Source organism: Microcaecilia unicolor, chromosome 8 (genome assembly GCF_901765095.1).
Source record: "Microcaecilia unicolor chromosome 8, aMicUni1.1, whole genome shotgun sequence".
Taxonomy (NCBI): Eukaryota; Metazoa; Chordata; class Amphibia; order Gymnophiona; family Siphonopidae; genus Microcaecilia; species Microcaecilia unicolor.
Genome location: NC_044038.1, coordinates 191,569,809 through 191,592,439, shown reverse-complemented (window position 1 = coordinate 191,592,439; position 22,631 = coordinate 191,569,809). Strand labels below are relative to the sequence as shown.

At 46.1% G+C, this 22,631-nt stretch overlaps 1 protein-coding gene across 3 annotated transcripts in view; it reads left to right on the top strand.

The window, feature by feature from the left end:
- C8H20orf96 (chromosome 8 C20orf96 homolog) overlaps positions 1 to 22,631 on the top strand; it is a 292,892-nt gene that overhangs the window by 255,538 nt on the left and 14,723 nt on the right. For all 3 annotated transcript variants that reach the window (XM_030212700.1, XM_030212697.1, XM_030212698.1), the window contains one exon: positions 9,001 to 9,119. In XM_030212700.1, the coding sequence (XP_030068560.1) occupies positions 9,001 to 9,119 (119 nt within the window). The remainder of the gene's footprint in view (positions 1 to 9,000; positions 9,120 to 22,631) is intronic.

The window sequence follows — 22,631 nt, the reverse complement described above, 5'->3', positions numbered from 1 at the left end:
AAAATGATCCCAAGTCCCACCCACTGGTGTCTTTAGGGTTCTAGCCATATATCTCCGGATCTTGCCCCCAAAAGGCGTATACTCCTGGATAGCCCCAAAAGGCGTGATACAAAGTATGAGGTGTATGATCACATTTGACGCATTTTGCCTCCCGTGTGGTACCCATATGCCCACACTGCTGTCCAGACATATATGCCCACAGTACCACCCTATACCCACATTCATGCAATCTCTCATCTATAGTAAGGGTCAGGATACTTTTCAGTGTCGCCCCAATGTCCTACCTCACCAGTGTCCCCCCTGATTCCTTTTCCCATTTTTGCATGATATGACGAAAGTTTTTTGGCGGGGCTCGCTTCACCAGTGCTTTTTGTAAAGATGACACTGTCATTCCCATTGCCTCTTGGTTTTGGAAGAAAGTGCGTATTTTGTCCCCCATTTTCGCCTTCAAGTCTGATTGATTCAGATTTAAAATGTAATGTTTGATTTGGGCATACGCAAAATGATCCCCCCATGCATTCCCAATCTTAGATTGTAGTTACAAAAAATGTTTTTAAAAATTTTTTTGGGGTGGGAGGGGGTTGGTGACCACTGGGGGAGTAAGGGGAGGTCATCCCCGATTCCCTCCAGTGGTCATCTGGTCAGTTTGGGCACCTTTTCGAGACTTGGTCCTGAAAAAAAAGGGACCAAGTAAAGTCGGCCAAATGCTCGTCAGGGACGCCCTTCTTTTTTCCATTATCGGCCGAGGACGCCCATCTGTTAAGCACGCCCCATCCCGCCTTCGGTACACTGCCGACACGCCCCTGGGAACTTTGGTCATCCCCGCGATGGAAAGCAGTTGAGGACACCCAAAATCGGTTTTCGATTATGCCGATTTGAGCGACCCTGAGATAAGGATGCCAATCTCCCGATTTGTATCGGAAGATGGGCGTCCTTCTCTTTCGAAAATGCCCCTGATAATTATTCAAAGTTGTTAAATCGCAGGAGGATTGTGAAAAATTACAAGAGGACCTTACGAGACTGGGAGGCTGGGTGCCTAAATGGCAGATGACATTTAATGTGAGCAAGTGCAAAGTGATGCATGTGGGAAAGAGGAACCCGAATTATAGCCATGTCATGCAAGGTTCCACGTTAGGAGTCACAGACCAAGAAAGGGATCTAGGTGTCATTGTTGGATACGTTGAAACGCTCTGCTCAGTGTGCTGCGGTGGCTAAGAAATCAAATAGAATGTTAGATATTATTAGGAAAGGAATGGAAAACAAAAGTGAGGACGTTATAATGCCTTTGTATGGTCCATGGTGCGACCGCACCTCGAGTATAGTGTTCAATTCTGGTCGCCGCATCTCAAAAAAGATATAGTGGAATTAGAAAAGGTGCAGAGAAGGGTGACGAAAATGATAAAGGGGATGGGACAACTTCCTTATGAGGAAAGGCTAAAGCAGCTAGGGCTCTTCAGCTTGGAGAAAAGGTGGCTGAGGGGAGATATGATAGAGGTCTATAAAATAATGAGTGGAGTTGAACAGGTAGATGTGAAGCGTCTGTTTATGCTTTCGAAAAATACTAGGACTTGGGGGGCATGCGATGAAGCTACAAAGTAGTAAATTTAAAACGAATCGAAAAAAAATTTCTTCACTCATCGTGTAATTAAACTCTGGAATTCATTGCCGGAGTTTTAAAAAGGTTTGTTTGGACAGCTTCCTAAAGGAAAAGTCCATAGACCATTATTAAATCCACTATTTTTGGGATAAGCAGTATAAAATGTTTTGTACTTTTTTGGGATCTTGCCAGGTATTTGTGACCTGGATTGGCCACTGTTGGAAACAGGATGCTGGGCTTGATGGACCAGTATGACAATACTTATGTACTTATGTAATCCTTAGTTTTAGTCATGTTTTGGGAGAGGGATGCTCAGTACTGAGTTCGAGTTGTGTGTGTGGGTGGTGGGGGTGGAGGGGTCTTAGTATTAGAATATTAGAAAAAGATGTAGGGATGTCTTTGGCAGAGGGAAGCTCAGTATTTGAACAGCATGGGTACTGTACAGCCGAGTGTGGAGGAGTAACTCAGTATTGGAATATTAGAATAAGGTGTAGTGACTGTGTCTGAAGGAGGGTATGCTCAGTACTGGAATTTCAGGGGTACTGTAGAACTGTAGGGGGGCAGTGTCTCAGTATTTAAATATCAGCATGGGACTACATGGTAAGACTGAGTTAGTCATGTGTTTGGGAGAGGGATGTTCAGTACTGGAATAGCATGGGTGCTATAGAGCTGTGGAGGGGGGATTATTGAAATATGAGAATGGGTGTGCATTGCAGGACTGAGGCTTAGTAATGTGTCTGGGGGAATGATGCTCAATATTGGAATAGCAGGAGTACTGTAGAGTTAGGGGGGATTCAGTTTTGGAATATCAGAATGGGATTGCATGGTAAGAATAAGGTATAGTGGGTGTTTGGGGGAGAGATGCTCAGTACTGAAATAGCAGGGGTACTGTAGAAATATGCGGAGGATGGGATGTCCTAGTACTGGAATATCAGATTGAGGTGTAGTGATGTCTTTGCTGGAAGGATGCTCAGTATTGAAGTAACAGGGTACTGTAAACCTTGGGGGGGGGGGAGGTATGTCTCAGTATTGAAATATCAGAATGAGACTGAAAGGCAGCATTGAGGTGTAGTGATGTGTTTGGGGGAGGGATGCTCAGTACTGGAATAGCACAGGTACTGAAGAGCTGTGTGTAGAGGGGGGTCTCAGTATTGGAATATCAGAATGAGGTGTAGTGATTGTGTTTGGGGGAGTGATGCTCAGTGCTGGAATAACTGGAGTACTGTAGAGCTGTGGGGGAAGGGGTGAGGTGGGGTCTCAGTACTGAAATATCAGAACAGGATTGCATGGTAGGAATGAGATATAGTGGTGTGTTTGGGGGAGGGATGCTCAGTACTGGAATAGCACAGGTACTGTTGAGCTGGAGGGGGATATTTATTTATTTGTTACATTTGTATCCCACATTTTCCCACCTATTTGCAGGCTCAATGTGGCTTACATAGTATCAGTATTGGAATATCATAATAAGGTGTAGTGATTGTGTGTGGGGTAGGGATGCTCAGTACTGGAATAGCCAGAATACTGTAGAGATTGGGGGGGGGGGGGTCTGTTCTGCCCTGGTTTTACAGCCTGCTTAACTGACACAGACTACTCAGTAATTACTGTGGATTCTTTTGGATTTGTATTAGGTAAATGAGACTTTTATTAGAGGTTCTAAAATACACAATGATTAAGATATATACAATGATTAAGCTATATACACAATGATTATAACTGAAAAGAAACTATACCTATAAACAATCATTATATCACTGGTCCCTACAGCCAAGCAATGCTAGGAGTTTCTAGACCAGGAAAAGAAGCAATAATACACTATACATACAGTGGTGGAAATAAGTATTTGATCCCTTGCTGATTTTGTAAGTTTGCCCACTGACAAAGACATGAGCAGCCCATAATTGAAGGGTAGGTTATTGGTAACAGTGAGAGATAGCACATCACAAATTAAATCCGGAAAATCACATTGTGGAAAGTATATGAATTTATTTGCATTCTGCAGAGGGAAATAAGTATTTGATCCCCCACCAACCAGTAAGAGATCTGGCCCCTACAGACCAGGTAGATGCTCCAAATCAACTCGTTACCTGCATGACAGACAGCTGTCGGCAATGGTCACCTGTATGAAAGACACCTGTCCACAGACTCAGTGAATCAGTCAGACTCTAACCTCTACAAAATGGCCAAGAGCAAGGAGCTGTCTAAGGATGTCAGGGACAAGATCATACACCTGCACAAGGCTGGAATGGGCTACAAAACCATCAGTAAGACGCTGGGCGAGAAGGAGACAACTGTTGGTGCCATAGTAAGAAAATGGAAGAAGTACAAAATGACTGTCAATCGACAAAGATCTGGGGCTTCAAGCAAAATCTCACCTCGTGGGGTATCCTTGATCATGAGGAAGGTTAGAAATCAGCCTACAACTACAAGGGGGGAACTTGTCAATGATCTCAAGGCAGCTGGGACCACTGTCACCACGAAAACCATTGGTAACACATTACGACATAACGGATTGCAATCCTGCAGTGCCCGCAAGGTCCCCCTGCTCCGGAAGGCACATGTGACGGCCCGTCTGAAGTTTGCCAGTGAACACCTGGATGATGCCGAGAGTGATTGGGAGAAGGTGCTGTGGTCAGATGAGACAAAAATTGAGCTCTTTGGCATGAACTCAACTCGCCGTGTTTGGAGGAAGAGAAATGCTGCCTATGACCCAAAGAACACCGTCCCCACTGTCAAGCATGGAGGTGGAAATGTTATGTTTTGGGGGTGTTTCTCTGCTAAGGGCACAGGACTACTTCACCGCATCAATGGGAGAATGGATGGGGCCATGTACCGTACAATTCTGAGTGACAACCTCCTTCCCTCCGCCAGGGCCTTAAAAATGGGTCGTGGCTGGGTCTTCCAGCACGACAATGACCCAAAACATACAGCCAAGGCAACAAAGGAGTGGCTCAGGAAGAAGCACATTAGGGTCATGGAGTGGCCTAGCCAGTCACCAGACCTTAATCCCATTGAAAACTTATGGAGGGAGCTGAAGCTGCGAGTTGCCAAGCGACAGCCCAGAACTCTTAATGATTTAGAGATGATCTGCAAAGAGGAGTGGACCAAAATTCCTCCTGACATGTGTGCAAACCTCATCATCAACTACAGAAGACGTCTGACCGCTGTGCTTGCCAACAAGGGTTTTGCCACCAAGTATTAGGTCTTGTTTGCCAGAGGGATTAAATACTTATTTCCCTCTGCAGAATGCAAATAAATTCATATACTTTCCACAATGTGATTTTCCGGATTTAACTTGTGATGTGCTATCTCTCACTGTTACCAATAACCTACCCTTCAATTATGGGCTGCTCATGTCTTTGTCAGTGGGCAAACTTACAAAATCAGCAAGGGATCAAATACTTATTTCCACCACTGTATATCATCACTGGTCCTTAATCTCTACATCCAGGCTTTTTACATCAGCTGAGAGAAGCTCTTTTTTCAGCGAAGGCGGAGTTTGACCAGGAGTCTGGTTCTATGCAATGTGTCCACCCATAGATGAGCTTCCAGATTCACTGTAAAAGGCCCCCCTTTTTTATTAGGCTTAGAACTCATGTTCAGAGCTAAGGAAAATTACAGAATGCTTGAGAATTTTGCTGTTTAGGTAAACAAACCATACTGTGGGAATGTGGTCACATGTTTCTCAATTCAGGTGGCCAGTCTGAACTCGAAACAGGCTCCACCTCTCCCTTCACATACCAAATTAATTAGAGCTGTATCTTATCTTCTACATTCCAACTTATTTTCACAGAAAGTTAAAAAATCATTTTTAAACACACTAGGAGTGGCCTAGTGGTTAGGGTGGTGGACTTTGGTCCTGGGGAACTGAGTTCGATTCCCACTTCAGGCACAGGCAGCTCTTGTGACTCTGGGCAAGTCACTTAACCCTCCATTGCCCCATGTAAGCCGCATTGAGCCTGCCATGAGTGGGAAAGCGCGGGGTACAAATGCAAAAAAAAAAAAATACAGACCCCGAGTGCACTTGTCAGTCAAGGCAGAGTTGAAAAACAATCTTTAAAATTTACTTCCACTACATTTGGTCCTTTTTTTCAACTCTGTCTAAATGACAGTACATACATAAGTTATTACTCTATATCAGGTAAAACAACAACAACAACAAAAAGGAACAAGACAGATTATATAAATGGGTAATATACTGGGCACTAGTTTCAACAAACATACTAAAATTAGTAGGAAGTATAGTCCAAGGGCAAATGGAAATAATGCTGCCCACTAATAACTAACCAAAATTCAGTATTACAAATAATACACACTGTTTAGTTACATTAAACTACACAATTTGCCCAGAACAAAAGAGGTCAGTGCACAAGGCAGTATTAGAAATTATTAATCAGGTTGTGGAAGGAATCCACCGGTGACATTCACCTCCACAAGTGTTCAAAGTTAGTCAACTTGAGCCTTATTCCTTTGGATAAGGGCAAATAAATATTACAACATGCAAGTAGTAAAGTACGCTATATTAATGTCTACTTATAAACTATAATAAACTATCTGAGTATAATTTTTAAAAACTTTATCATATTGCAAAGTAATAAGCTTATTAATGTCAGTTCTAATACATTTTGCTTAGGCTAAAGTTTCAGCATCAGTGGCATTTATTATCTCTGCACTTGTACCATAAGCTCCTAACATTGTATCATACCAAGCTCATTTTACTCTACAATTAAGGCAATTAAGTGTACTACAGTATTTACACAGGTCTTCATAAGTGTAGTGTTTACACAAGAAGAATATAAACATGTGCTAATAACACATTGGTGGTGTAAATGTCAACAATGTCCACATTTTTGGGTCAACAATGTTGTATTGTCTGTCTCTGACTTATGCAAGTCATATTAAACTTGTTCGTGTGGCAGGACTCCTTTCCATATTTGATAGTTGCCACAGGACACATCTAGTAAGCTGAACATGTGTAATTATCTTGTTGTCAGATTTCACTATGATTCTTCCATCTCCCAATCAGCTTGCCCTGACTCTCGGCAGTGAGTCATAAATGCAGTGGCATTCCGAGGGGCGCTGACACCCGGGGCGGATCGCCGATGCGCCCCGCCCCCCGGGTGCAGTGCCCCCCCCCCCCCCGTGCAGCGTGACCCCCCCCCCCCGGAGAAGAGACACCCCCCACCGCGGTGAAGGAACCCCCCGGGTGCACGCCGTTGGGGGGGTGCTGCGTGCCGGTCAGTGTCGTTGGTTTCCATGCTCCCTCTAATCCGGAACAGGTTACTTCCTGTTCCGGGGCAGAGGGAGCATGGAAACCAACGACACTGACTGGCGCACGGCACCCCCCCCCCCCAGCGACATGCACCCGGGGCGGACCGCCCCCACCGCCCCCCCTTGGTACGCCACTGCATAAATGTCCACCTGGGGTAATACAGAAAGGGAAGTGGGGGTGAGAACCAGGCTATCCAAAGACAGGACTAATGAAGTGGTGAAATGAAGAAAGGTTTATTGAAAAACAAACTGACTTGACACAACATTGTGTTTCGGCCAGATGGCCTACATCGGGAGTCTATGAATTAAAAACAATATATATATATAAAAAAATAAAATTCAAACAAAACAAACAGAAACCTATAAACAATCATTACATCACTGGTCCCTACATCCAAGCAATGCTAGGAGTTTCTAGACCAGGAAAATAGAGAGGTATGGTAGCCGTGTTAGTCCACTCTTAAAGGTTATCAATAGAAATCAAACAAAATAAAACATGGAAAAGACAATAAGTTGATACCTTTTTTATTGGACATAACTTAATATATTTCTTGATTAGCTTTCGAAGGTTGCCCTTCTTTGTCAGATCGGAAATAAGCAAATGTGGTAGCAGATAGTATATATAAGAGAAACATCAAAGCATTACTTTGACAGTCTGACAGAGTGGGAGGGTGGGGCAGTGGCGTACCAAGGGGGGGCAATGGGGGTGGTCCGCCCCGGGTGCACGACGCTAGGGGGTGCTGCGGCCGCGCGCCTGCTCCGAGTTCGCTAAACTTAGTCGCTCGTTCGCTGCAGCTCCCTCTGCCCCGGAACAGGTTACTTCCTGTTCTGGGGCAAAGGGAGCTGCAGCGAAGCAAAGTTTAGCGAACTCAGAGCAGGCGCGCGCTGCGGCACCCCCCCCCAGCGGCGTGCACCCGGGGGGTGTCATTTCGCCGAAGGGGGGGAAGGTGTCATTTAGCGGGGGGGGGGGCACACTGCACCCGGGGGGGGGGTGCATCTGCGCTCCGCCCCGGGTGCCATCCAGGCCAGGAACGCCAATGGGTGGGGGTATGCATAGGGACATCAAAGCATTTCATTGATATTCTAACAGGATGGGTGTTGGTAGGTGAGAGGAGGGTGATAGAGAAATACAACTTTATGATTTATAATGGGCTAGAAAACTCAGATCCTTATTAAGTCCTGTCTGTTGGGTGTCAAAATATTCAATCATTCTTACTTCAAAGGTCTTACGTTCCTGTATTGTTTTAAAATTACCTTTCAGTATTCTTATTGTGAAATCACTGGTGCAGTGTTCTGGTCTTGTAAAGTAGACCAGGAAAAGAAACAATAATGCACTATACATACATCGTCACTGGTCCTTAATCTCTACATTCAGGCTTTTTACATCAGCTGAGAGAAGCCTCTTTTTCAGCGAAGCTGGAGATTGACCAGGAGTCTGGTTCTATGCAATGCGTCCACTCATAGGTGAGCTTCCAGATTCACTGTAAAAGGCCCCCCCTTTTTTATTAGGCTTAGAACTCATGTTCAGAGCTAAGGAAAATTACAGAATGCTTGAGAATTTTGCTGTTTAGGTAAACAAACCATACTGTGGGAATATGGTCACATGTTTCTCAGTTCAGGTGGCCAGTCTGAACTTGAAACAGGCTCCACTTCTCCCTTCACATACCAAATTAATTAGAGCTGTATCTTATCTTCTACATTCAAACTTATTTTCACAGAAAGTTAAAAAATCATTTTTAAACACAATTACTTCTAATCAAAAATACAGACCCCGAGTGCACTTGTCAGTCAAGGAGTTGAAAAACAATCTTTAAATTCATTTCCATTACAGGGTCTCAGTATTGGAATATCAGAATGAGGTGTAGTGATTGTGTCTGGGGGAGGGATGCTCAGTACTGGAATAGCCAGAGAACTGTAGAGCTGTGGGTGAAGGGGGAGGCCGGGTCTCAGTATTGAAATATCAGAATGGGACTCCATGGTAGGACTGAGGTGTAGTCATGTGCTTGGGGGAGGGATGCTCAGTACTAGACTTAGCTGGGGATGACATAAAGAATTATAAAGAAACTGATTACATGATGAGTGATGTGAGGGTACAGGACACCACTGTGTTCATAATGACTTTTTACATTTTTTAGATCATTAAAGAACTAAAGAAAGATATTTCAGACCTTCTAGAGCAGCAGTTATTTCTGGTTGAATCCCGGAGGGAGGTGAGACAGGAGAAGTTTGCTGATGTCCTGCTTCAGAGACCCAAGTATGTTTGCCTCCATGAATGTAATGAAACTTTCAAAGCTGTTTCTGGGGTACACTCGCTCTCTGCTTTAGGGATATAGCATGGTGTGGTGCAGTCTGTGTCTATCAAGGGTCAAGAAATATTAGTATAAAAATTTGTACATGTGGTGACAAAGAATTATACTGAGGGAATAGTTTACAGTGGCTGTGTTGTTGCCAGACACAGCTCAAGGGGTTGTGGTGCCTTCAGCCAACTTTTGGTTTCTCAATCCCAGCTTTGAGCCAATTTTGCAGTATGAGCCAAGCAGATAGGGGCAAATTTTCAGCCAAAACAATCACTGAATTAAGTTAAATGCTGATGCACTTAGTTTAGGCTCGACTCCTCCATCCTACCCAGTTCCTGAGACATCACTCACAATCCCACCCAAGCCACTAGTCTCCTGTCCTAGACATCATGCCATCTGCTGCAGCTGCGTCTGGCCCTTCACCTGTGGTGAGGTCCCCAAGCACGGTGCCACTTGCGGCTTCAGTATCGGCTGCCACCCAGGTCAACTCCCCATTGGCATCAGTGGAGGAAGCTTTGCCGCAGTCCATGTGGGCGTCGGCCTCTCGACATCGCCATCGAAACCATGGGTCTTCGGTATTGAAGTGGGTACAGTCTCAGAGGTCACTGAGGGAAATGCTTTCTGACACTGAGGAAGAGTGCTCGTGGGAGTCAGAGGAAGATCCCAGGTACTTCTCCTCCGATGAGTCCTTTGGGATTCCCTCTGAACCTTCCCCTCCGCCTAAAAGGAGACTGTCTCCTCCAGAGAGCCTCTCCTTCTCCTCTTTTGTACGGGAAATGACTCAGGTCATTCCATTCCCCGTAGATGTGGAGGATGAGCCCAGGGCTAAGATGCTGAAGGTCCTGGACTACACCTCTCCACCTAAACAGGCAGTAACAGCTCCTTTGCATAAGGTACTCAGGGAAGTCCTTATGCGAAACTGGGGTTCCTTCTGTCTGGTCCCGTGATCCCTAATAAGACAGATTCCCAGTATCGGATCCACAGTGAGCCTGGGTTGATGAGGTTTCAGTTACCCCATAACTCAATGGTGGTAGACTCCACCCTCAAAAGAGCCAAGAGTTCTAGGGATTATGTTTCGGCGTCCCCAAGCAGAGAAGCTAGGACCTGGGACTCTTTTGGGAGGAAGATGTATCAGGCCGCTATGCTCGCTGCCCATATCCAGTGGGTTCTCCAAATAGTCCGGTTAGGATACACCCTCAATCTGGAATCCAAACCTCCAAATTGCCCACCGGGAGCTCATTCGTACAGCTCTCAGCACAAGCAGATACTTGCAGAGGCAAGCACAAGCACCCCTGATACTGAAGCAGATTGGTGCAGCAGTCTTTTCAGGAGCTCTGGAAGCAAGACCCATATGCGCTCGTCGAGAGCCATCATCGGACAAGGCTGCGGTGCCGGTGGAGCAGTTGGTGGCAGAATCGCCTGAGGCTTGTGAGCAGGAACCAGACTACTGAGAGGCCGACACATCGGCACCTCCTAAATGGAGGGGAGCGGTCCTCCCGGTGCCGACACTTCTTGGGTGCCGAATCCCTCGGCGCCCCCGGCACTATGCGTCGAGGGGAGCAGTGTCGGTGCTTCTTAGCCTTCGCTCAATGCACCTCACCGAGGCTCCTCGGTGCTGACAAGGATGACGTCAAATCTCCACGTTGCCTCAGGGTCGGGTCCGACAATGGATGATTCTGGGGGGGCCTGCACAGCAGGAGGCCTTGAGGTAGGTGGAGACCCACTCAATGCCTCACTGCTGCCAGCGTGCCGTGGCATCTCAGCAGCCATGCCTACCTCCACCCCCGATGTGTCCCTCAATGTCGATGTCACCGACCTCTATTCCAATGCCAATGCCAACATCGAAGGACCAGACCAAGCCACAAAAAGTTTTTCCCTCTGGGCTTCTCGAGCCAGTTGAGTCTTCTTCTTCATGAGAAGACAGAGGGCACAACGAGCTGGGCTATAGTTGGGCCCAAGGCACTGGATATATCACGAATGGGTATCTGTGTCTGAGATGGTCCGGTTGCACCGAATACAACGTTTGAAGCCGCTGGGTGTCTTTGATGACATGGAAGGGAAGACAGCACTGGCTAAATCAAAAGGCTTGATTGTGCCAAGAAGAAAGGGCACAAAAAAAAGGGAAGATCTGCTATTGTGGACAAAGTGGAAATGATTTATTACTTCAATTTAGTATTATATTTTTTTTCTGTTAAAATATTGTGATTGCTTGAACATTTATGTTAATATATGTAAATGTAAAATAAAAATATATTGAAATTAAAAAAAAAAGGGAAGGACCAGGTTGAGCAGCCTAAAAACGGCTGTGCCGAAAAAGAAAGGAAACTTTACCTTGGGGAAGAAAATACTAAGAAATTAAAGGAAAAACTAAAAAAAATTTTTTCAAGAAAACAAAAATGAGGATGTTATAATGCCTTTGTATCACACCATGGTGTGACCGCATCTTGAATATTGTATTCAATTCTGGTTGCCATATCTCAAAAAAGATATACTGAAATTAGAAAAGGTGCAGAGAAGGGCGACGAAAATGATAAAGGGGATGGGACGACTTCCCTATGAGGAAAGGCTAAAGTGGCTAGGGCTCTTCAGCTTGGAGAAAAGGCAGCTGAGGGGAGATATGATAGAAGTCTATAAAATAATGAGTGGAGATGACTGGGAGGGAAGGTCACGGTGATGGGGGGAGGAGGGGGTGACCGGGGGAGGGGAATATGCGTGAAAGGGGCGGGGCAGGGGACATGATAGGGGCGGGGCAGGGGACGTGAAAGGGGCGGGGCAAGTGTCCTCTTTTTATGAGGACAAAAAATGGTAATCCTACCACTGGAACACAGCATAAGGTGAAAGCTGTAGGCCAAGCGTTACTCCTCAGGACTCCCAAGCTTGAAAGCAGGCTTCACAGGAACATAGCACAAGGAAAGCTGTAGGCCAAGCTGTAGGCCAAGCTTTTACTCCTCCTCCTGGCTTGGAAACAGATTTCCACAGGAACACAACATAAGGAAAAGCTGTAGCAAAGCTTCAGGCCACAGCCTCACAATGAAAGTTGGAACTAGCAGGGCCCAGGCCAATCAAGGGTAATTGCCAGAACCCTGAGCACCCTCAGAAGCCAGCTTAAGAAGTGCTCAGTGCTGATGACATCACCAGCTTAGCCTCCACCACTCATGACTCCACAGGTCACTGACTGGAACTGCAGATAATTTTAGAAAGTTTAGAAGGAGGAACAGGGTATTGACGAGTGCCCTGACGAGCAAGGTATGGACGTCGCCGACTACGACCGTGAATGTATTATACTCACAACTGGGTTGGCGACCTACGCCAGCCCTGGAACCGGCATTTCACATAGCAAAAAGTTTGCTAGATCCTTCTGAGCATGCCGTGTGCCAAACTGAGCATGCGCCGAGTGTCTTCCCACCTGCCACATGGCCGCGCTCCTCAGTTCTTTTTCTTCCGCACGAGGAGCAACAGTCTGTTTCTGTGGTTCTGCTCTCTGCCCGGGAAAAAGAGCCTTCGAGTGTTTTTAGAGGCTTTTAACCTTCCTTTGTTTGTTTTCTTGAGGAACTCTCCGCCCTTCTAAAGGACCATGCAGTTGAACCCGTTCCACCAGGGGAAGAAGGGCTGGGATTCTAGTCCGGGTACTTCCTTGTGCAAATGAAAACAGGGGGGATGCGTCCCATCCTAGACCTAAGGGCCCTGAACAAATTCTTAGTCCAAGAAAAGTTCAGGATGGTTTCCCTGGGCACCCTTCTTCCCATGATTCAGGAAAATGATTGGCTATGCTCTCTGGACTTAAAGGATGCTTACATACACATCCCGATACTCCCAGCTCACAGGAAGTATCTTCAGTTTTGGCTGGGAACGCAACATTTTCAGTACCGTGCACTGCCATTTGGCCTAGCGTCAGCTCCTAGGGTATTCACAAAATGCCAAGCAGTAGTCACAGCATCGCTACACAGACTGGGAGTGCACGTGTTCCCTTAGCTCAATGATTGGCTGGTAAAGAGCACCTCAGAGGATAGTGCTCAGGAGTCAATGCGGATGACCATTCAGGTGCTGGAACTACTAGGATTTGTGATAAATTACCCCAAGTCCCATCTCACACCTGTTGAAGACTTGGAATTCTTTGGAGCAATGCTGAACACAAAATTGGTTCGGGCCTATCTCCCTGACATAAGAGCAGACAATCTTCTGTCCCTAGTGTCCACGGTTTGAGCATCTCAGCAAGTCACAGCTCAACAGATGTTGAGACTCTTGGGGCACATGGCCTCACAGTTCATGTACTCCCATGGCACGTCTACGTATGAGATCAGCTCAATGGATCCTAGCTTCCCAGTGGTATCAAGCTGCGGGAAGTAAAGAGGATGTCATCCAACTGTCCACCGACTTTCAGAATTCTTTTCAGTGGTGGACCATTCGATCCAATTTGAACATGGAACAACCATTCCAAATTCCTCAGCCACAGAAAGTGCTGACAACGGATGCATCCCTCCTGGGGTGGGGGAGCTCATGTAGATGGGTTTCACACTCAGGGAGCCTAGTCCCCCAAGAAACAAGTCTTCAGATCAACCTCCTGGAGCTTCGAGCAATCTGGAATGAACTAAAGGCCTTCAGAGATTGGCTGTCCAATCAAATTATCTTAGTTCAAATGGACAATCAGGTTGCGATGTACTACACCAGATCTTGCCCACTGTGTCGGGAGGCCATCCAGATGTGGCTTTGAGCACGCCAGCATGGCATGTTTCTCCAAGCCATATATCTGGCAAGTGTAAACAACAGTCTGGCCGACAGGCTGAGCAGGGTAATGCAACCTCATGAGTGGTCACTGAATATGGACATAGCCCGCAAGATCTTCCGAGCGTGGGGCACCCCCTCGGTGGATCTTTTTGCCACTCAAACCAATCACAAGGTCCCTCAGTTCTGTTCCAGGCTTCAGGCCCACGACAGACTAGCGTCAGATGCTGTTCACCTACATGGAGAACAGGCTTCTGTATGCGTATCCTCCCATACCTCTGGTGGGAAAGACTTTGCTGAAATTCAAGCAAGACCGCGGAACCATGATCCTGATTGCGACCTACTGGCTGCATCAGATTTGGTTCCCTCTTCTTCTGGAATTGTCCTCCAAAGAACTGTGGAGATGGGAGTGTTTTCCAACCCTCATCACTCAGAACGAGGGGGCGCTTCTGCATCCCGACCTCCAATCTATGGCTCTCATGGCCTGGATGTTGAGAGTGTAGATTTCGCTTCCTTGGGTCTTTCTGAGGGTGTCTCCCAAGTCTTGCTTGCTTCCAGGAAAGATTCCACAAAGAAGAGTTACTCTTTTAAGTGGAGGAGGTTTGTCATCTGGTGTGACAGCAAGGCCTTAGATCCTTGCTCTTGTCCTACACAGACCCTGCTTGAATACCTTCTACATCTGTCAGAGTCTGGTCTCAAGATCAACTCCGTAAGAGTTCATCTTAGTGCAATTAGTGCTTTTCATTATCGTGCAGAGGGTAAGCCTATCTCTGGACAGCCTTTAGTTGTTCGACTCATGAGAGGTTTGCTTTTGTCAAAGCCCCCTGTCAAACCTCCACCAGTGTCATGGGATCTCAACGTCGTTCTCACCCAGCTGATGAAGCCTCCTTTTGAGCCACTGAATTCCTGCCATCTGAAGTACTTGACCTTGGAAGGTCATTTTCTTCAGCTCGTAGAGTCAGTGAGCTTCAAGCCTTGGTAGCCCATGCTCCCTATACTAAATTTCATCATAACAGAGTAGTCCTCCGCACTCACCCTAAGTTCCTGCCGAAGGTGGTGTCGGAGTTCCATCGGAACCAGTCAGTTGTCTTGCCAACATTTTTTCCCCGTCCTCATACCCGCCCTGCTGAACGTCAGTTGCATACATTGGACTGCAAGAGAGCATTGGCTTTCTATGTGGAGCGGACAAGCCCCTTCAGACAGTTCGCCCAAATGTTTGTTTCTTTTGATCCCAACAGGAAGGGAGTCGCTGTCGGGAAACGCACCATTTCAAATTGGATAGCAGATTGCATTTCCTTCACTTATGCCCAAGCTGGGCTGACTCTTGAGGGTCATGTCACGGCTCATAGTGTTAGAGCCATGGCAGCATCAGTGGCTCACTTGAAGTCAGCCACTATTGAAGAGATTTGCAAGGCTGCGACATGGTCATCTGTCCACACATTCACATCTCATTACTGCCTTCAGCAGGACTCCTGACACGACAGTTGAGGGTGCCCAAAATCGGCTTTCGATTATGCCGATTTGGGCAACCTGAGAGAAGGACGCCCATCTCCCAATTGTGTCTGAAGATGGGCATATCCTTCTCTTTCGAAATGTCCCTGATAGTGTTCCTGCCTGCCTTTATGTTTTCAACAATTTTTTATTGATGAGGTCACATGGTATACAATTCCATCTCAGTCAATATAATCGTTATAACAGCAAAGTCTAGTACATATTACTAACCTGAAATGTCCATCATCAATGTTTTCAAACTTTTCTCCCCTATCCCTTCCTTCTTGTCTACTCCTATATCTATAATGTGTATATGTATAATTACTGTACAATGCATAACCTATAACAATAAACTTTTATATGAAACTCCACTATTATAACTCGTGTTTTTACTCAGTGTATTACCCCAACAATATTTACTGTGTGGGTCCTCTTAATGTGCTCCTTCAAAGGATTGTTCTCCTATCTAATAATACACATGTCCCTCTATTTTTCCTGCCTGCCTTTAATCCAGAGGACTATGGTAAGGACTTTCCGTCTTTCTGTGCTGTAGATGTGCTCCACGTTCTCCTCAATATCAGAGGTCCATCAATGAGTTTCACCGTTCTGATCACCTTTGTGTGCTGGTCTCAGGTCCTAACAGGTACGGCAGTTTATAAGGCACCATTGCTCACTGGCTTAAGGAAGCCAATTTCTTCTTATTTCCTGTCAGGCAGAACTACTACTACTACTACTTATCATTTCTATAGTGCTACTAGAGATACGCCGTGCTGTACAATGGACATAAAAAGCCAGTCCCTGCTCGACAGAGCTTACAATCTAATTAGGACAGACAAACAGTACAAATAAGAAATAAGGGAATTACTAAGGTGGGACTGATAAATACATGTACTGAACAAGTGAGTAAGGGTTAGGAGTTAAAGCAGCATCAGAAAGATGGGCTTTAGCCTAGATTTGAGGACGGCCAGAGATGGAGCTTGACGTACCGGCTCAGGAAGACTATTCCAGGTATATGGGTGCAGCAAGATAAAAGGAATTAGCGTGGAGGAGAAGGGTGCAGATAAGAGAGATTTACCCAGTGAACGGAATTCCCGGGGAGGAGTGTAGGTAGAGATAAGAGTGGAGAAGTACTGAGGAGCTGCAGAGTGAATGCACCTGTAAGTCAATAAGAGGAGTTTGAACTGTATGCGGAAACGGATAGAGAGCCAGTGAAGTGACTTGAGGAGAGGGGCTAATATGAGCATAGCGACACTGGTGGAATATATGTCGTGCAGCAGAATTTTAACAGATTGGAGAGATGGCTAAGTGGGAGACCTGTGAGAAGCAATAGTCTAAGCGAGAGGTGATAAGAGTGTGGATAAAGGTTCTGGTACTGTGCTCAGAAAGAAAAGGAATTTTGGTGATATTATAGAGAAAGAAACAACAGGGGTTTAGCAGTCTGCTGAATATGTGCAGAGAAGGTTATGAGCTGATGAGACAGGGAGGATGAAAGTGTTAGTCACAGAATAGATAATGGGAGAAGAGGAGAGGTTGGTTTAGGGGGAAAGATAAGAAGCTCAGTCTTGGTCATGTTTAGTTTCAGATGGCGGTGAGACATCCAGGCAGAAATGTCAGACAGGCAGGTCCTGCTGAGATTTCTGGTGTGGAGAGGTAGATCTGAGAGTCATCAGCGTAAAGGTGATACTGAAAACCATGGGATGAGATCAGAGTACCAAGGAAAGAAGTATTGATGGAAAAAAGAAGAGGTCCCAGGGACAGATCCCTGAGGTACACCAACTGATAGTGGGATAGAAGTGGAGGAGGATCCACCAGAGTATACACTTAAAGTATGATGGGACGGATAAGAAGAAACCCAGGAAAGAACAGAGCCCTGAAACCAAGTGAGGATAGCATATCAAGGAGTAGGTGGTGATCAAGTGTCCAAAAGCAGCAGACGATCGAGGATAGAATACAGACCTTTGGATCTGGCCAGGAAACAGATCACTGGAGACTAGCAAGCGCTGTTTCAGATGAATGAAGAGGGCAAAAGCCAGATTGAAGAGGATCAGAATAGCTTGAGATGAAAGAAAGTCAAGACACAGCGGTGAACAGCAAATCAGAATCTTGGATAGGAGAGGAGGAGGGAGATAGTTGGAAGGACAGGTGGGTCCGTGAAGGTTTTTTAAGAGTGGTGTGTGACTACAACATGTTTGAAGGCCCTCAGGAACAGTCGCAGTGGAAAGTGAAAGATTGAGGATATGACAGATAAAAGTGATGACAGTAGGAGAGATAGTGCTAAGTAGATGGGTGGGATCAGAGGAACAGGTAGTTAGTTTCGAGGAGGAAAGAAAATGTGCAGTTTCCTCTTCAGAGATTTCAGAAAGGAGGCAGGGATTGGAGGGATGAGAGAATGGGCTAAGGGAAGGGAAGGAGGAGGTGGAGGTGCTGGTTTGAGAATTCAAGTTTAATCTTGTGAACTTTATCATGAGAAGTACTCAGCCAGAGTCTGGGGAGAAGGTCAAGGGGGAGATTGGAGGTGAAGCACTTTCAGTGAGAGGAGTTCAGTGTGGATAATTTCCTTTAAAAAGGTCCCTAAGCCAGTATTAGATGGACTAGCGAAAATCCACTGCTTATTCTAAGCAGTATAAATCTGTTTTACGTTCTGGGATCTTGCCAGGTACTTGTGACCTGGATTGGCCAGTTGGAAACAGGATTCTGGGCTGATGGACCTTCGTACTTATGGACGGTAGTACACTCCTATACTTTTCCCTTTTAGACATGGATTTTTATCCATAGGGATTCAAGATGGGTTTTGTGTCCTGCAGAATTTTTAGTCTATTCGATTCAAGACCCTTCTTAACAGATAATGCTACCCCCTCCTTCAATTTTGATCCACCCCCTATCACTGCGATCTAATTTGTACCCCTGTAGGACAGTGTCCCATTGGTTATCTTCCTTCCACCAGGTCTCAGAGATGCCTATTGTAGCTATTTTTTTTTTCATTTACTGCAATATAATCTAACTCATCCATCTTATTTCTTAGGCTTCTGGCATTTGCATACAGAAACTGCAAACAATGTTTGTTGTTCCTATTTACAACTTGCTCAGCAGTTGACAGTGATAATTTACAATCTTTAAAATCTGTCCTGGTCTTTATTTAAAGACAGAACCAAAGGAACAAAAAAATAAAGCAAATCACCAAAATTAGAGGCTTTAATGGACAGACCACCTCAGGAGTTGATGTTGAAGATGTTTAATACATAGTAACATAGTAGATGACGGCAGAAAAAGACCTGCATGGTCCATCCAGTCTGCCCAAGAAGATAAATTCATATGTGCTACTTTTTTATTTGTACTGTCCTCTTCAGGGCACAGACCGTATAAGTCTGGCCAGCCCTATCCCCGCCTCCCAACCACCAACCCCGCCTCCCACCACCAGCTCTGGCACAGACTGTATAAGTCTGCCCAGCACTATCCTCGCCTCCCAACTACCAGTCCCGCCTCCTACCACCAGCTCTGGCACAGACCGTATAAGGCTGCCCAGCACTATCCCTGCCTCCCACCACCGGCTCTGGCACAGACCGTATAAGTCTGCCCAGCACTATCCCCGCCGCACAACCACCAGCCCCAGCACAGACCGTATAAGTCTGCCCAGCACTAGTCCCGCCTCCCAACCAATAGCCCCAGCACAGACCGTATAAGTCTGCCCAGCACTAGCCCCGCCTCCCAACCACCAGCTCTGCCACCCATTCTAGACTAAGCTCCTGAGGATCCCTTCCTTCTGCACAGGATTCCTTTATGTTTATCCCACGCATGTTTGAATTCCGTTACTGTTTTCATCTCCACCACCTCCCGCAGGAGGGCATTCCAAGCATCCACCACCCTCTCCGTGAAAAAATACTTCCTGACATTCTTCTTGAGTCTGCCCCCCTTCAATCTCATTTCATGCCCTCTCGTTCTACCGCCTTCCCATCTCCGGAAAAGGTTTGTTTGTGGATTAATACCTTTCAAATATTTGAACGTCTGTATCATATCACCCCTGTTCCTCCTTTCCTCCAGGGTATACATGTTCAGGTCCGCAAGTCTCTCCTCATACGTCTTGTAACACAAATCCCATACTATCCTCATAGCTTTTCTTTGCACCGCTTCAATTCTTTTTACATTCTTAGCAAGATACGGCCTCCAAAACTGAACACAATACTCCAGGTGGGGCCCTCACCAACGACTTGTTACAGGGGCATCAACACCTCTTTTCTTTTGCTGGTCACACCTCTCTCTATACAGCCTAGTAACCTTCTAGCTATGGCAACCGCCTTGTCACACTGTTTCATCGCCTTCAGATCCTCAGATACTACCACCCCAAGATCCCTCTCCCCATCCGTAGACATGCAGCAGAGTTCTGAACGGACTGAAGGGGGTTAGATGGCAAAGTGGGAGGCCAGTGAGGAGTAGGTTGCAGTAGTCAAGGCGAGAGGTAATGAGAGAGTGGATGAGAGTTCGGGTGGTGTGCTCAGAGAGGAAAGGGCGAATTTTGCTAATGTTATAGAGGAAGAAGCGACAGGTCTTGGCTATCTGCTGGATATGCGCAGAGAAGGAGAGGGAGGAGTCGAAGATGACTCCAAGGTTTGTGGCAGATGAGACGGGGACGATGAGGGTGTTATCAACTGAGATAGAGAGTGGAGGGAGAGGAGAAGTGGGTTTGGGTGGGAAAATAATAAGCTCGGTCTTGGCCATGTTCCAGTTTCAGGTGGCGGTTGGACATCCAGGCAGCAATGTCGGATAAGCAGGCCGATACTTTGGCCTGGGTTTCCGCAGTTCTGTCGGGTGTGGAGAGATAAAGCTGGGTGTCGTCAGCATAAAGATGATATTGGAAACCATGAGATGATATCAGGGAGCCCAGGGAAGAGGTGTAGATTGAAAAAAGAAGGGGTCCAAGGACAGATCCCTGAGGAACTCCAACAGAGAGCGGGATGGGGGTGAAGAAGAGCCATGAGAATGTACTCTGAAGGTGCGGTGGGAGAGATAAGAGGAGAACCAGGAGAGGACGCGAGCCCTGGAACCCAAATGAGAACAGTGTGGCAAGAAGTAGATTGTGATTGACAGTGTCAAACGCGGCGGATAGGTCGATGGAGGATGAGGATGGAGTAGTGACCTTTGGATTTTGACAAGGAACAGGTCATTGCAGACTTTAGAAAGTGCCGTTTATGTCGAGTGTAGGGGGCGAAAGCCGGATTGAAGCGGATCGAGGATGATGAGAGCAGAGAAAATCAAGGCAACGGCTGTGAACGGGCGTGTTCCAGTATCTTGGAGAGGAAGGGTAGGAGGGAAATGGGGCGGTAGTTGGAGGGACAGGTAGAGTCAAGTGATGGTTTTTTGAGGAGTGGTGGACTACAGCTTGCTTGAAGGTGTCAGGGACAGTTGCCGTGGAGAGAGAGAGGTTGAGGATATGACAGATGGGGGGGGGGGTGACAGTAGTAAGTTGGTGGGGATGGGGTCTGAGGAACAGGTGGTGCATTTTGAGGAGGAAAGAAGATGGGCGGTTTCATCTTCGGTGATAGCAGGAAAAGAGAAGGAGGCCTGAGTTGGTTGGTTGAGGGAGTGGGATATGGGGTGAAGAGGAGGAGATGGTTTGGTGGTAAATTCAAGGTTGATCTTCTGCACCTTATCGCGGAAGTAGTCAGCCAGTGATTGAGGAGAGAGTGAGGGGGGGGGGGGGGGTGGGAGCGGAGGGCACTTTGAGGAGGGAGTCTAGAAAATGCGACAGCCACCTGGAGATGAGGCTTAGGCTTGTCCTCAGGTAGCCGCTGGACCCTTGAATCTACCCGGTCTTTAATAATCTTCTCCAAACCGCACCAAAGAGTAGTTTCCCCCAAAAAGGGCAACTTTGCCAGATATTTGGATGCCACATCAGCATCCCAATGCCTCAACCATAGCCAGCGTCACGCCATACCCTTAGCTGACGCTCGGAGACTATCATAAAGAGTCTGGCAAATAGGACAACCTCACTTCTAGGGTAGAGAAAAAAGTCTGGAGGGTGAGTCCCAATGTGAACAATTGTTGAATCCATGATAAGAAGCCCTGGCTACAAAAGAAGAAGAAATTGCTGCCCGAGAACGTAATGCAACTACATGAAAGACAAGCCTGTGGTCATGCATATCCTTTAATGCAGTGCCAACTTCACAGGGAATAGTGGATACATTTAGTAACCACCATAATAGGGGCATCCACCTTAGGTAGAGCAAACTGCTCTAAATCAGACGGCAGAAGGGGATATAATTTGGACATAGCATGAGCCACCCGGATGTTAGAATCTGGTGTCTCCCACTGAGCTGCAATAAGCTCCTGCGTAGCCTTATGAATATAGAAAGGTACAGGAGGTTTCTTAGTACTTGACATAATAGATGGAGCAGGACCAGAGGACTGAGAAGCTGGGGAATAAATGTTTAAAACCTCCATAGATTTTGTGATCAACTCCGCTCTCCAAAACAGCCTAGCTACAGTAGGATCATCAAATATGAGTTATCTTGTTGGGCAGACTGGATGGACCGTGCAGGTCTTTTTTCTGCCGTCATCTACTATGTTACTATGTTACTATGTTACCTAGCAGACTCTCACCGGATGGGGAGAGGGATCTTGGGGTGATAGTATCTGAGGATCTGAAGGCGATGAAACAACTTCTACAAAGGATCCAACACGGTCCGTGTTTCTGCACAAGAAGTTCCTCCCTCAGGGATCACAGATAAAATTCTACAAAAAACATATAAATGTATCTCATTTATTTAGATTTTGCTCACACCTTTTCAGTAGTAGCTCAAGGTGAGTTACATTCAGGTACTCTGGATATTTCTCTGTTGCAGGAGGGCTCACAATCTAGTTTTGGACCTGAGGCAATGGAGGATTAAGTGACTTGCCCAGGATCACAAGGAGAAGCAGTAGGATTTGAACCAGCCACCTCTGGATTACAAGACTGGTGCTCTAACCACTAGGCTACTCCTCCACTCCTGCACAACTATAAGAATTGTCTACGACTGGTACGTCTACAAAACATGAATTGTATAAACATATCAGACAATTTTAAAATAAAACATATAATATATTATATATTTTATACTTGTTGTTTGGTGTGTGGTCTGTGGTAACCATTCTTTTTTATACATAAGGCTGTTATGTATATATAGCTTAAATTTTGTTTTAATACTAGAACAATTAAACAATAAAATGGAATATAATAAAATAGTACACCTTTTATGTGTAATCTTTTTATTCATGTCCAAAAC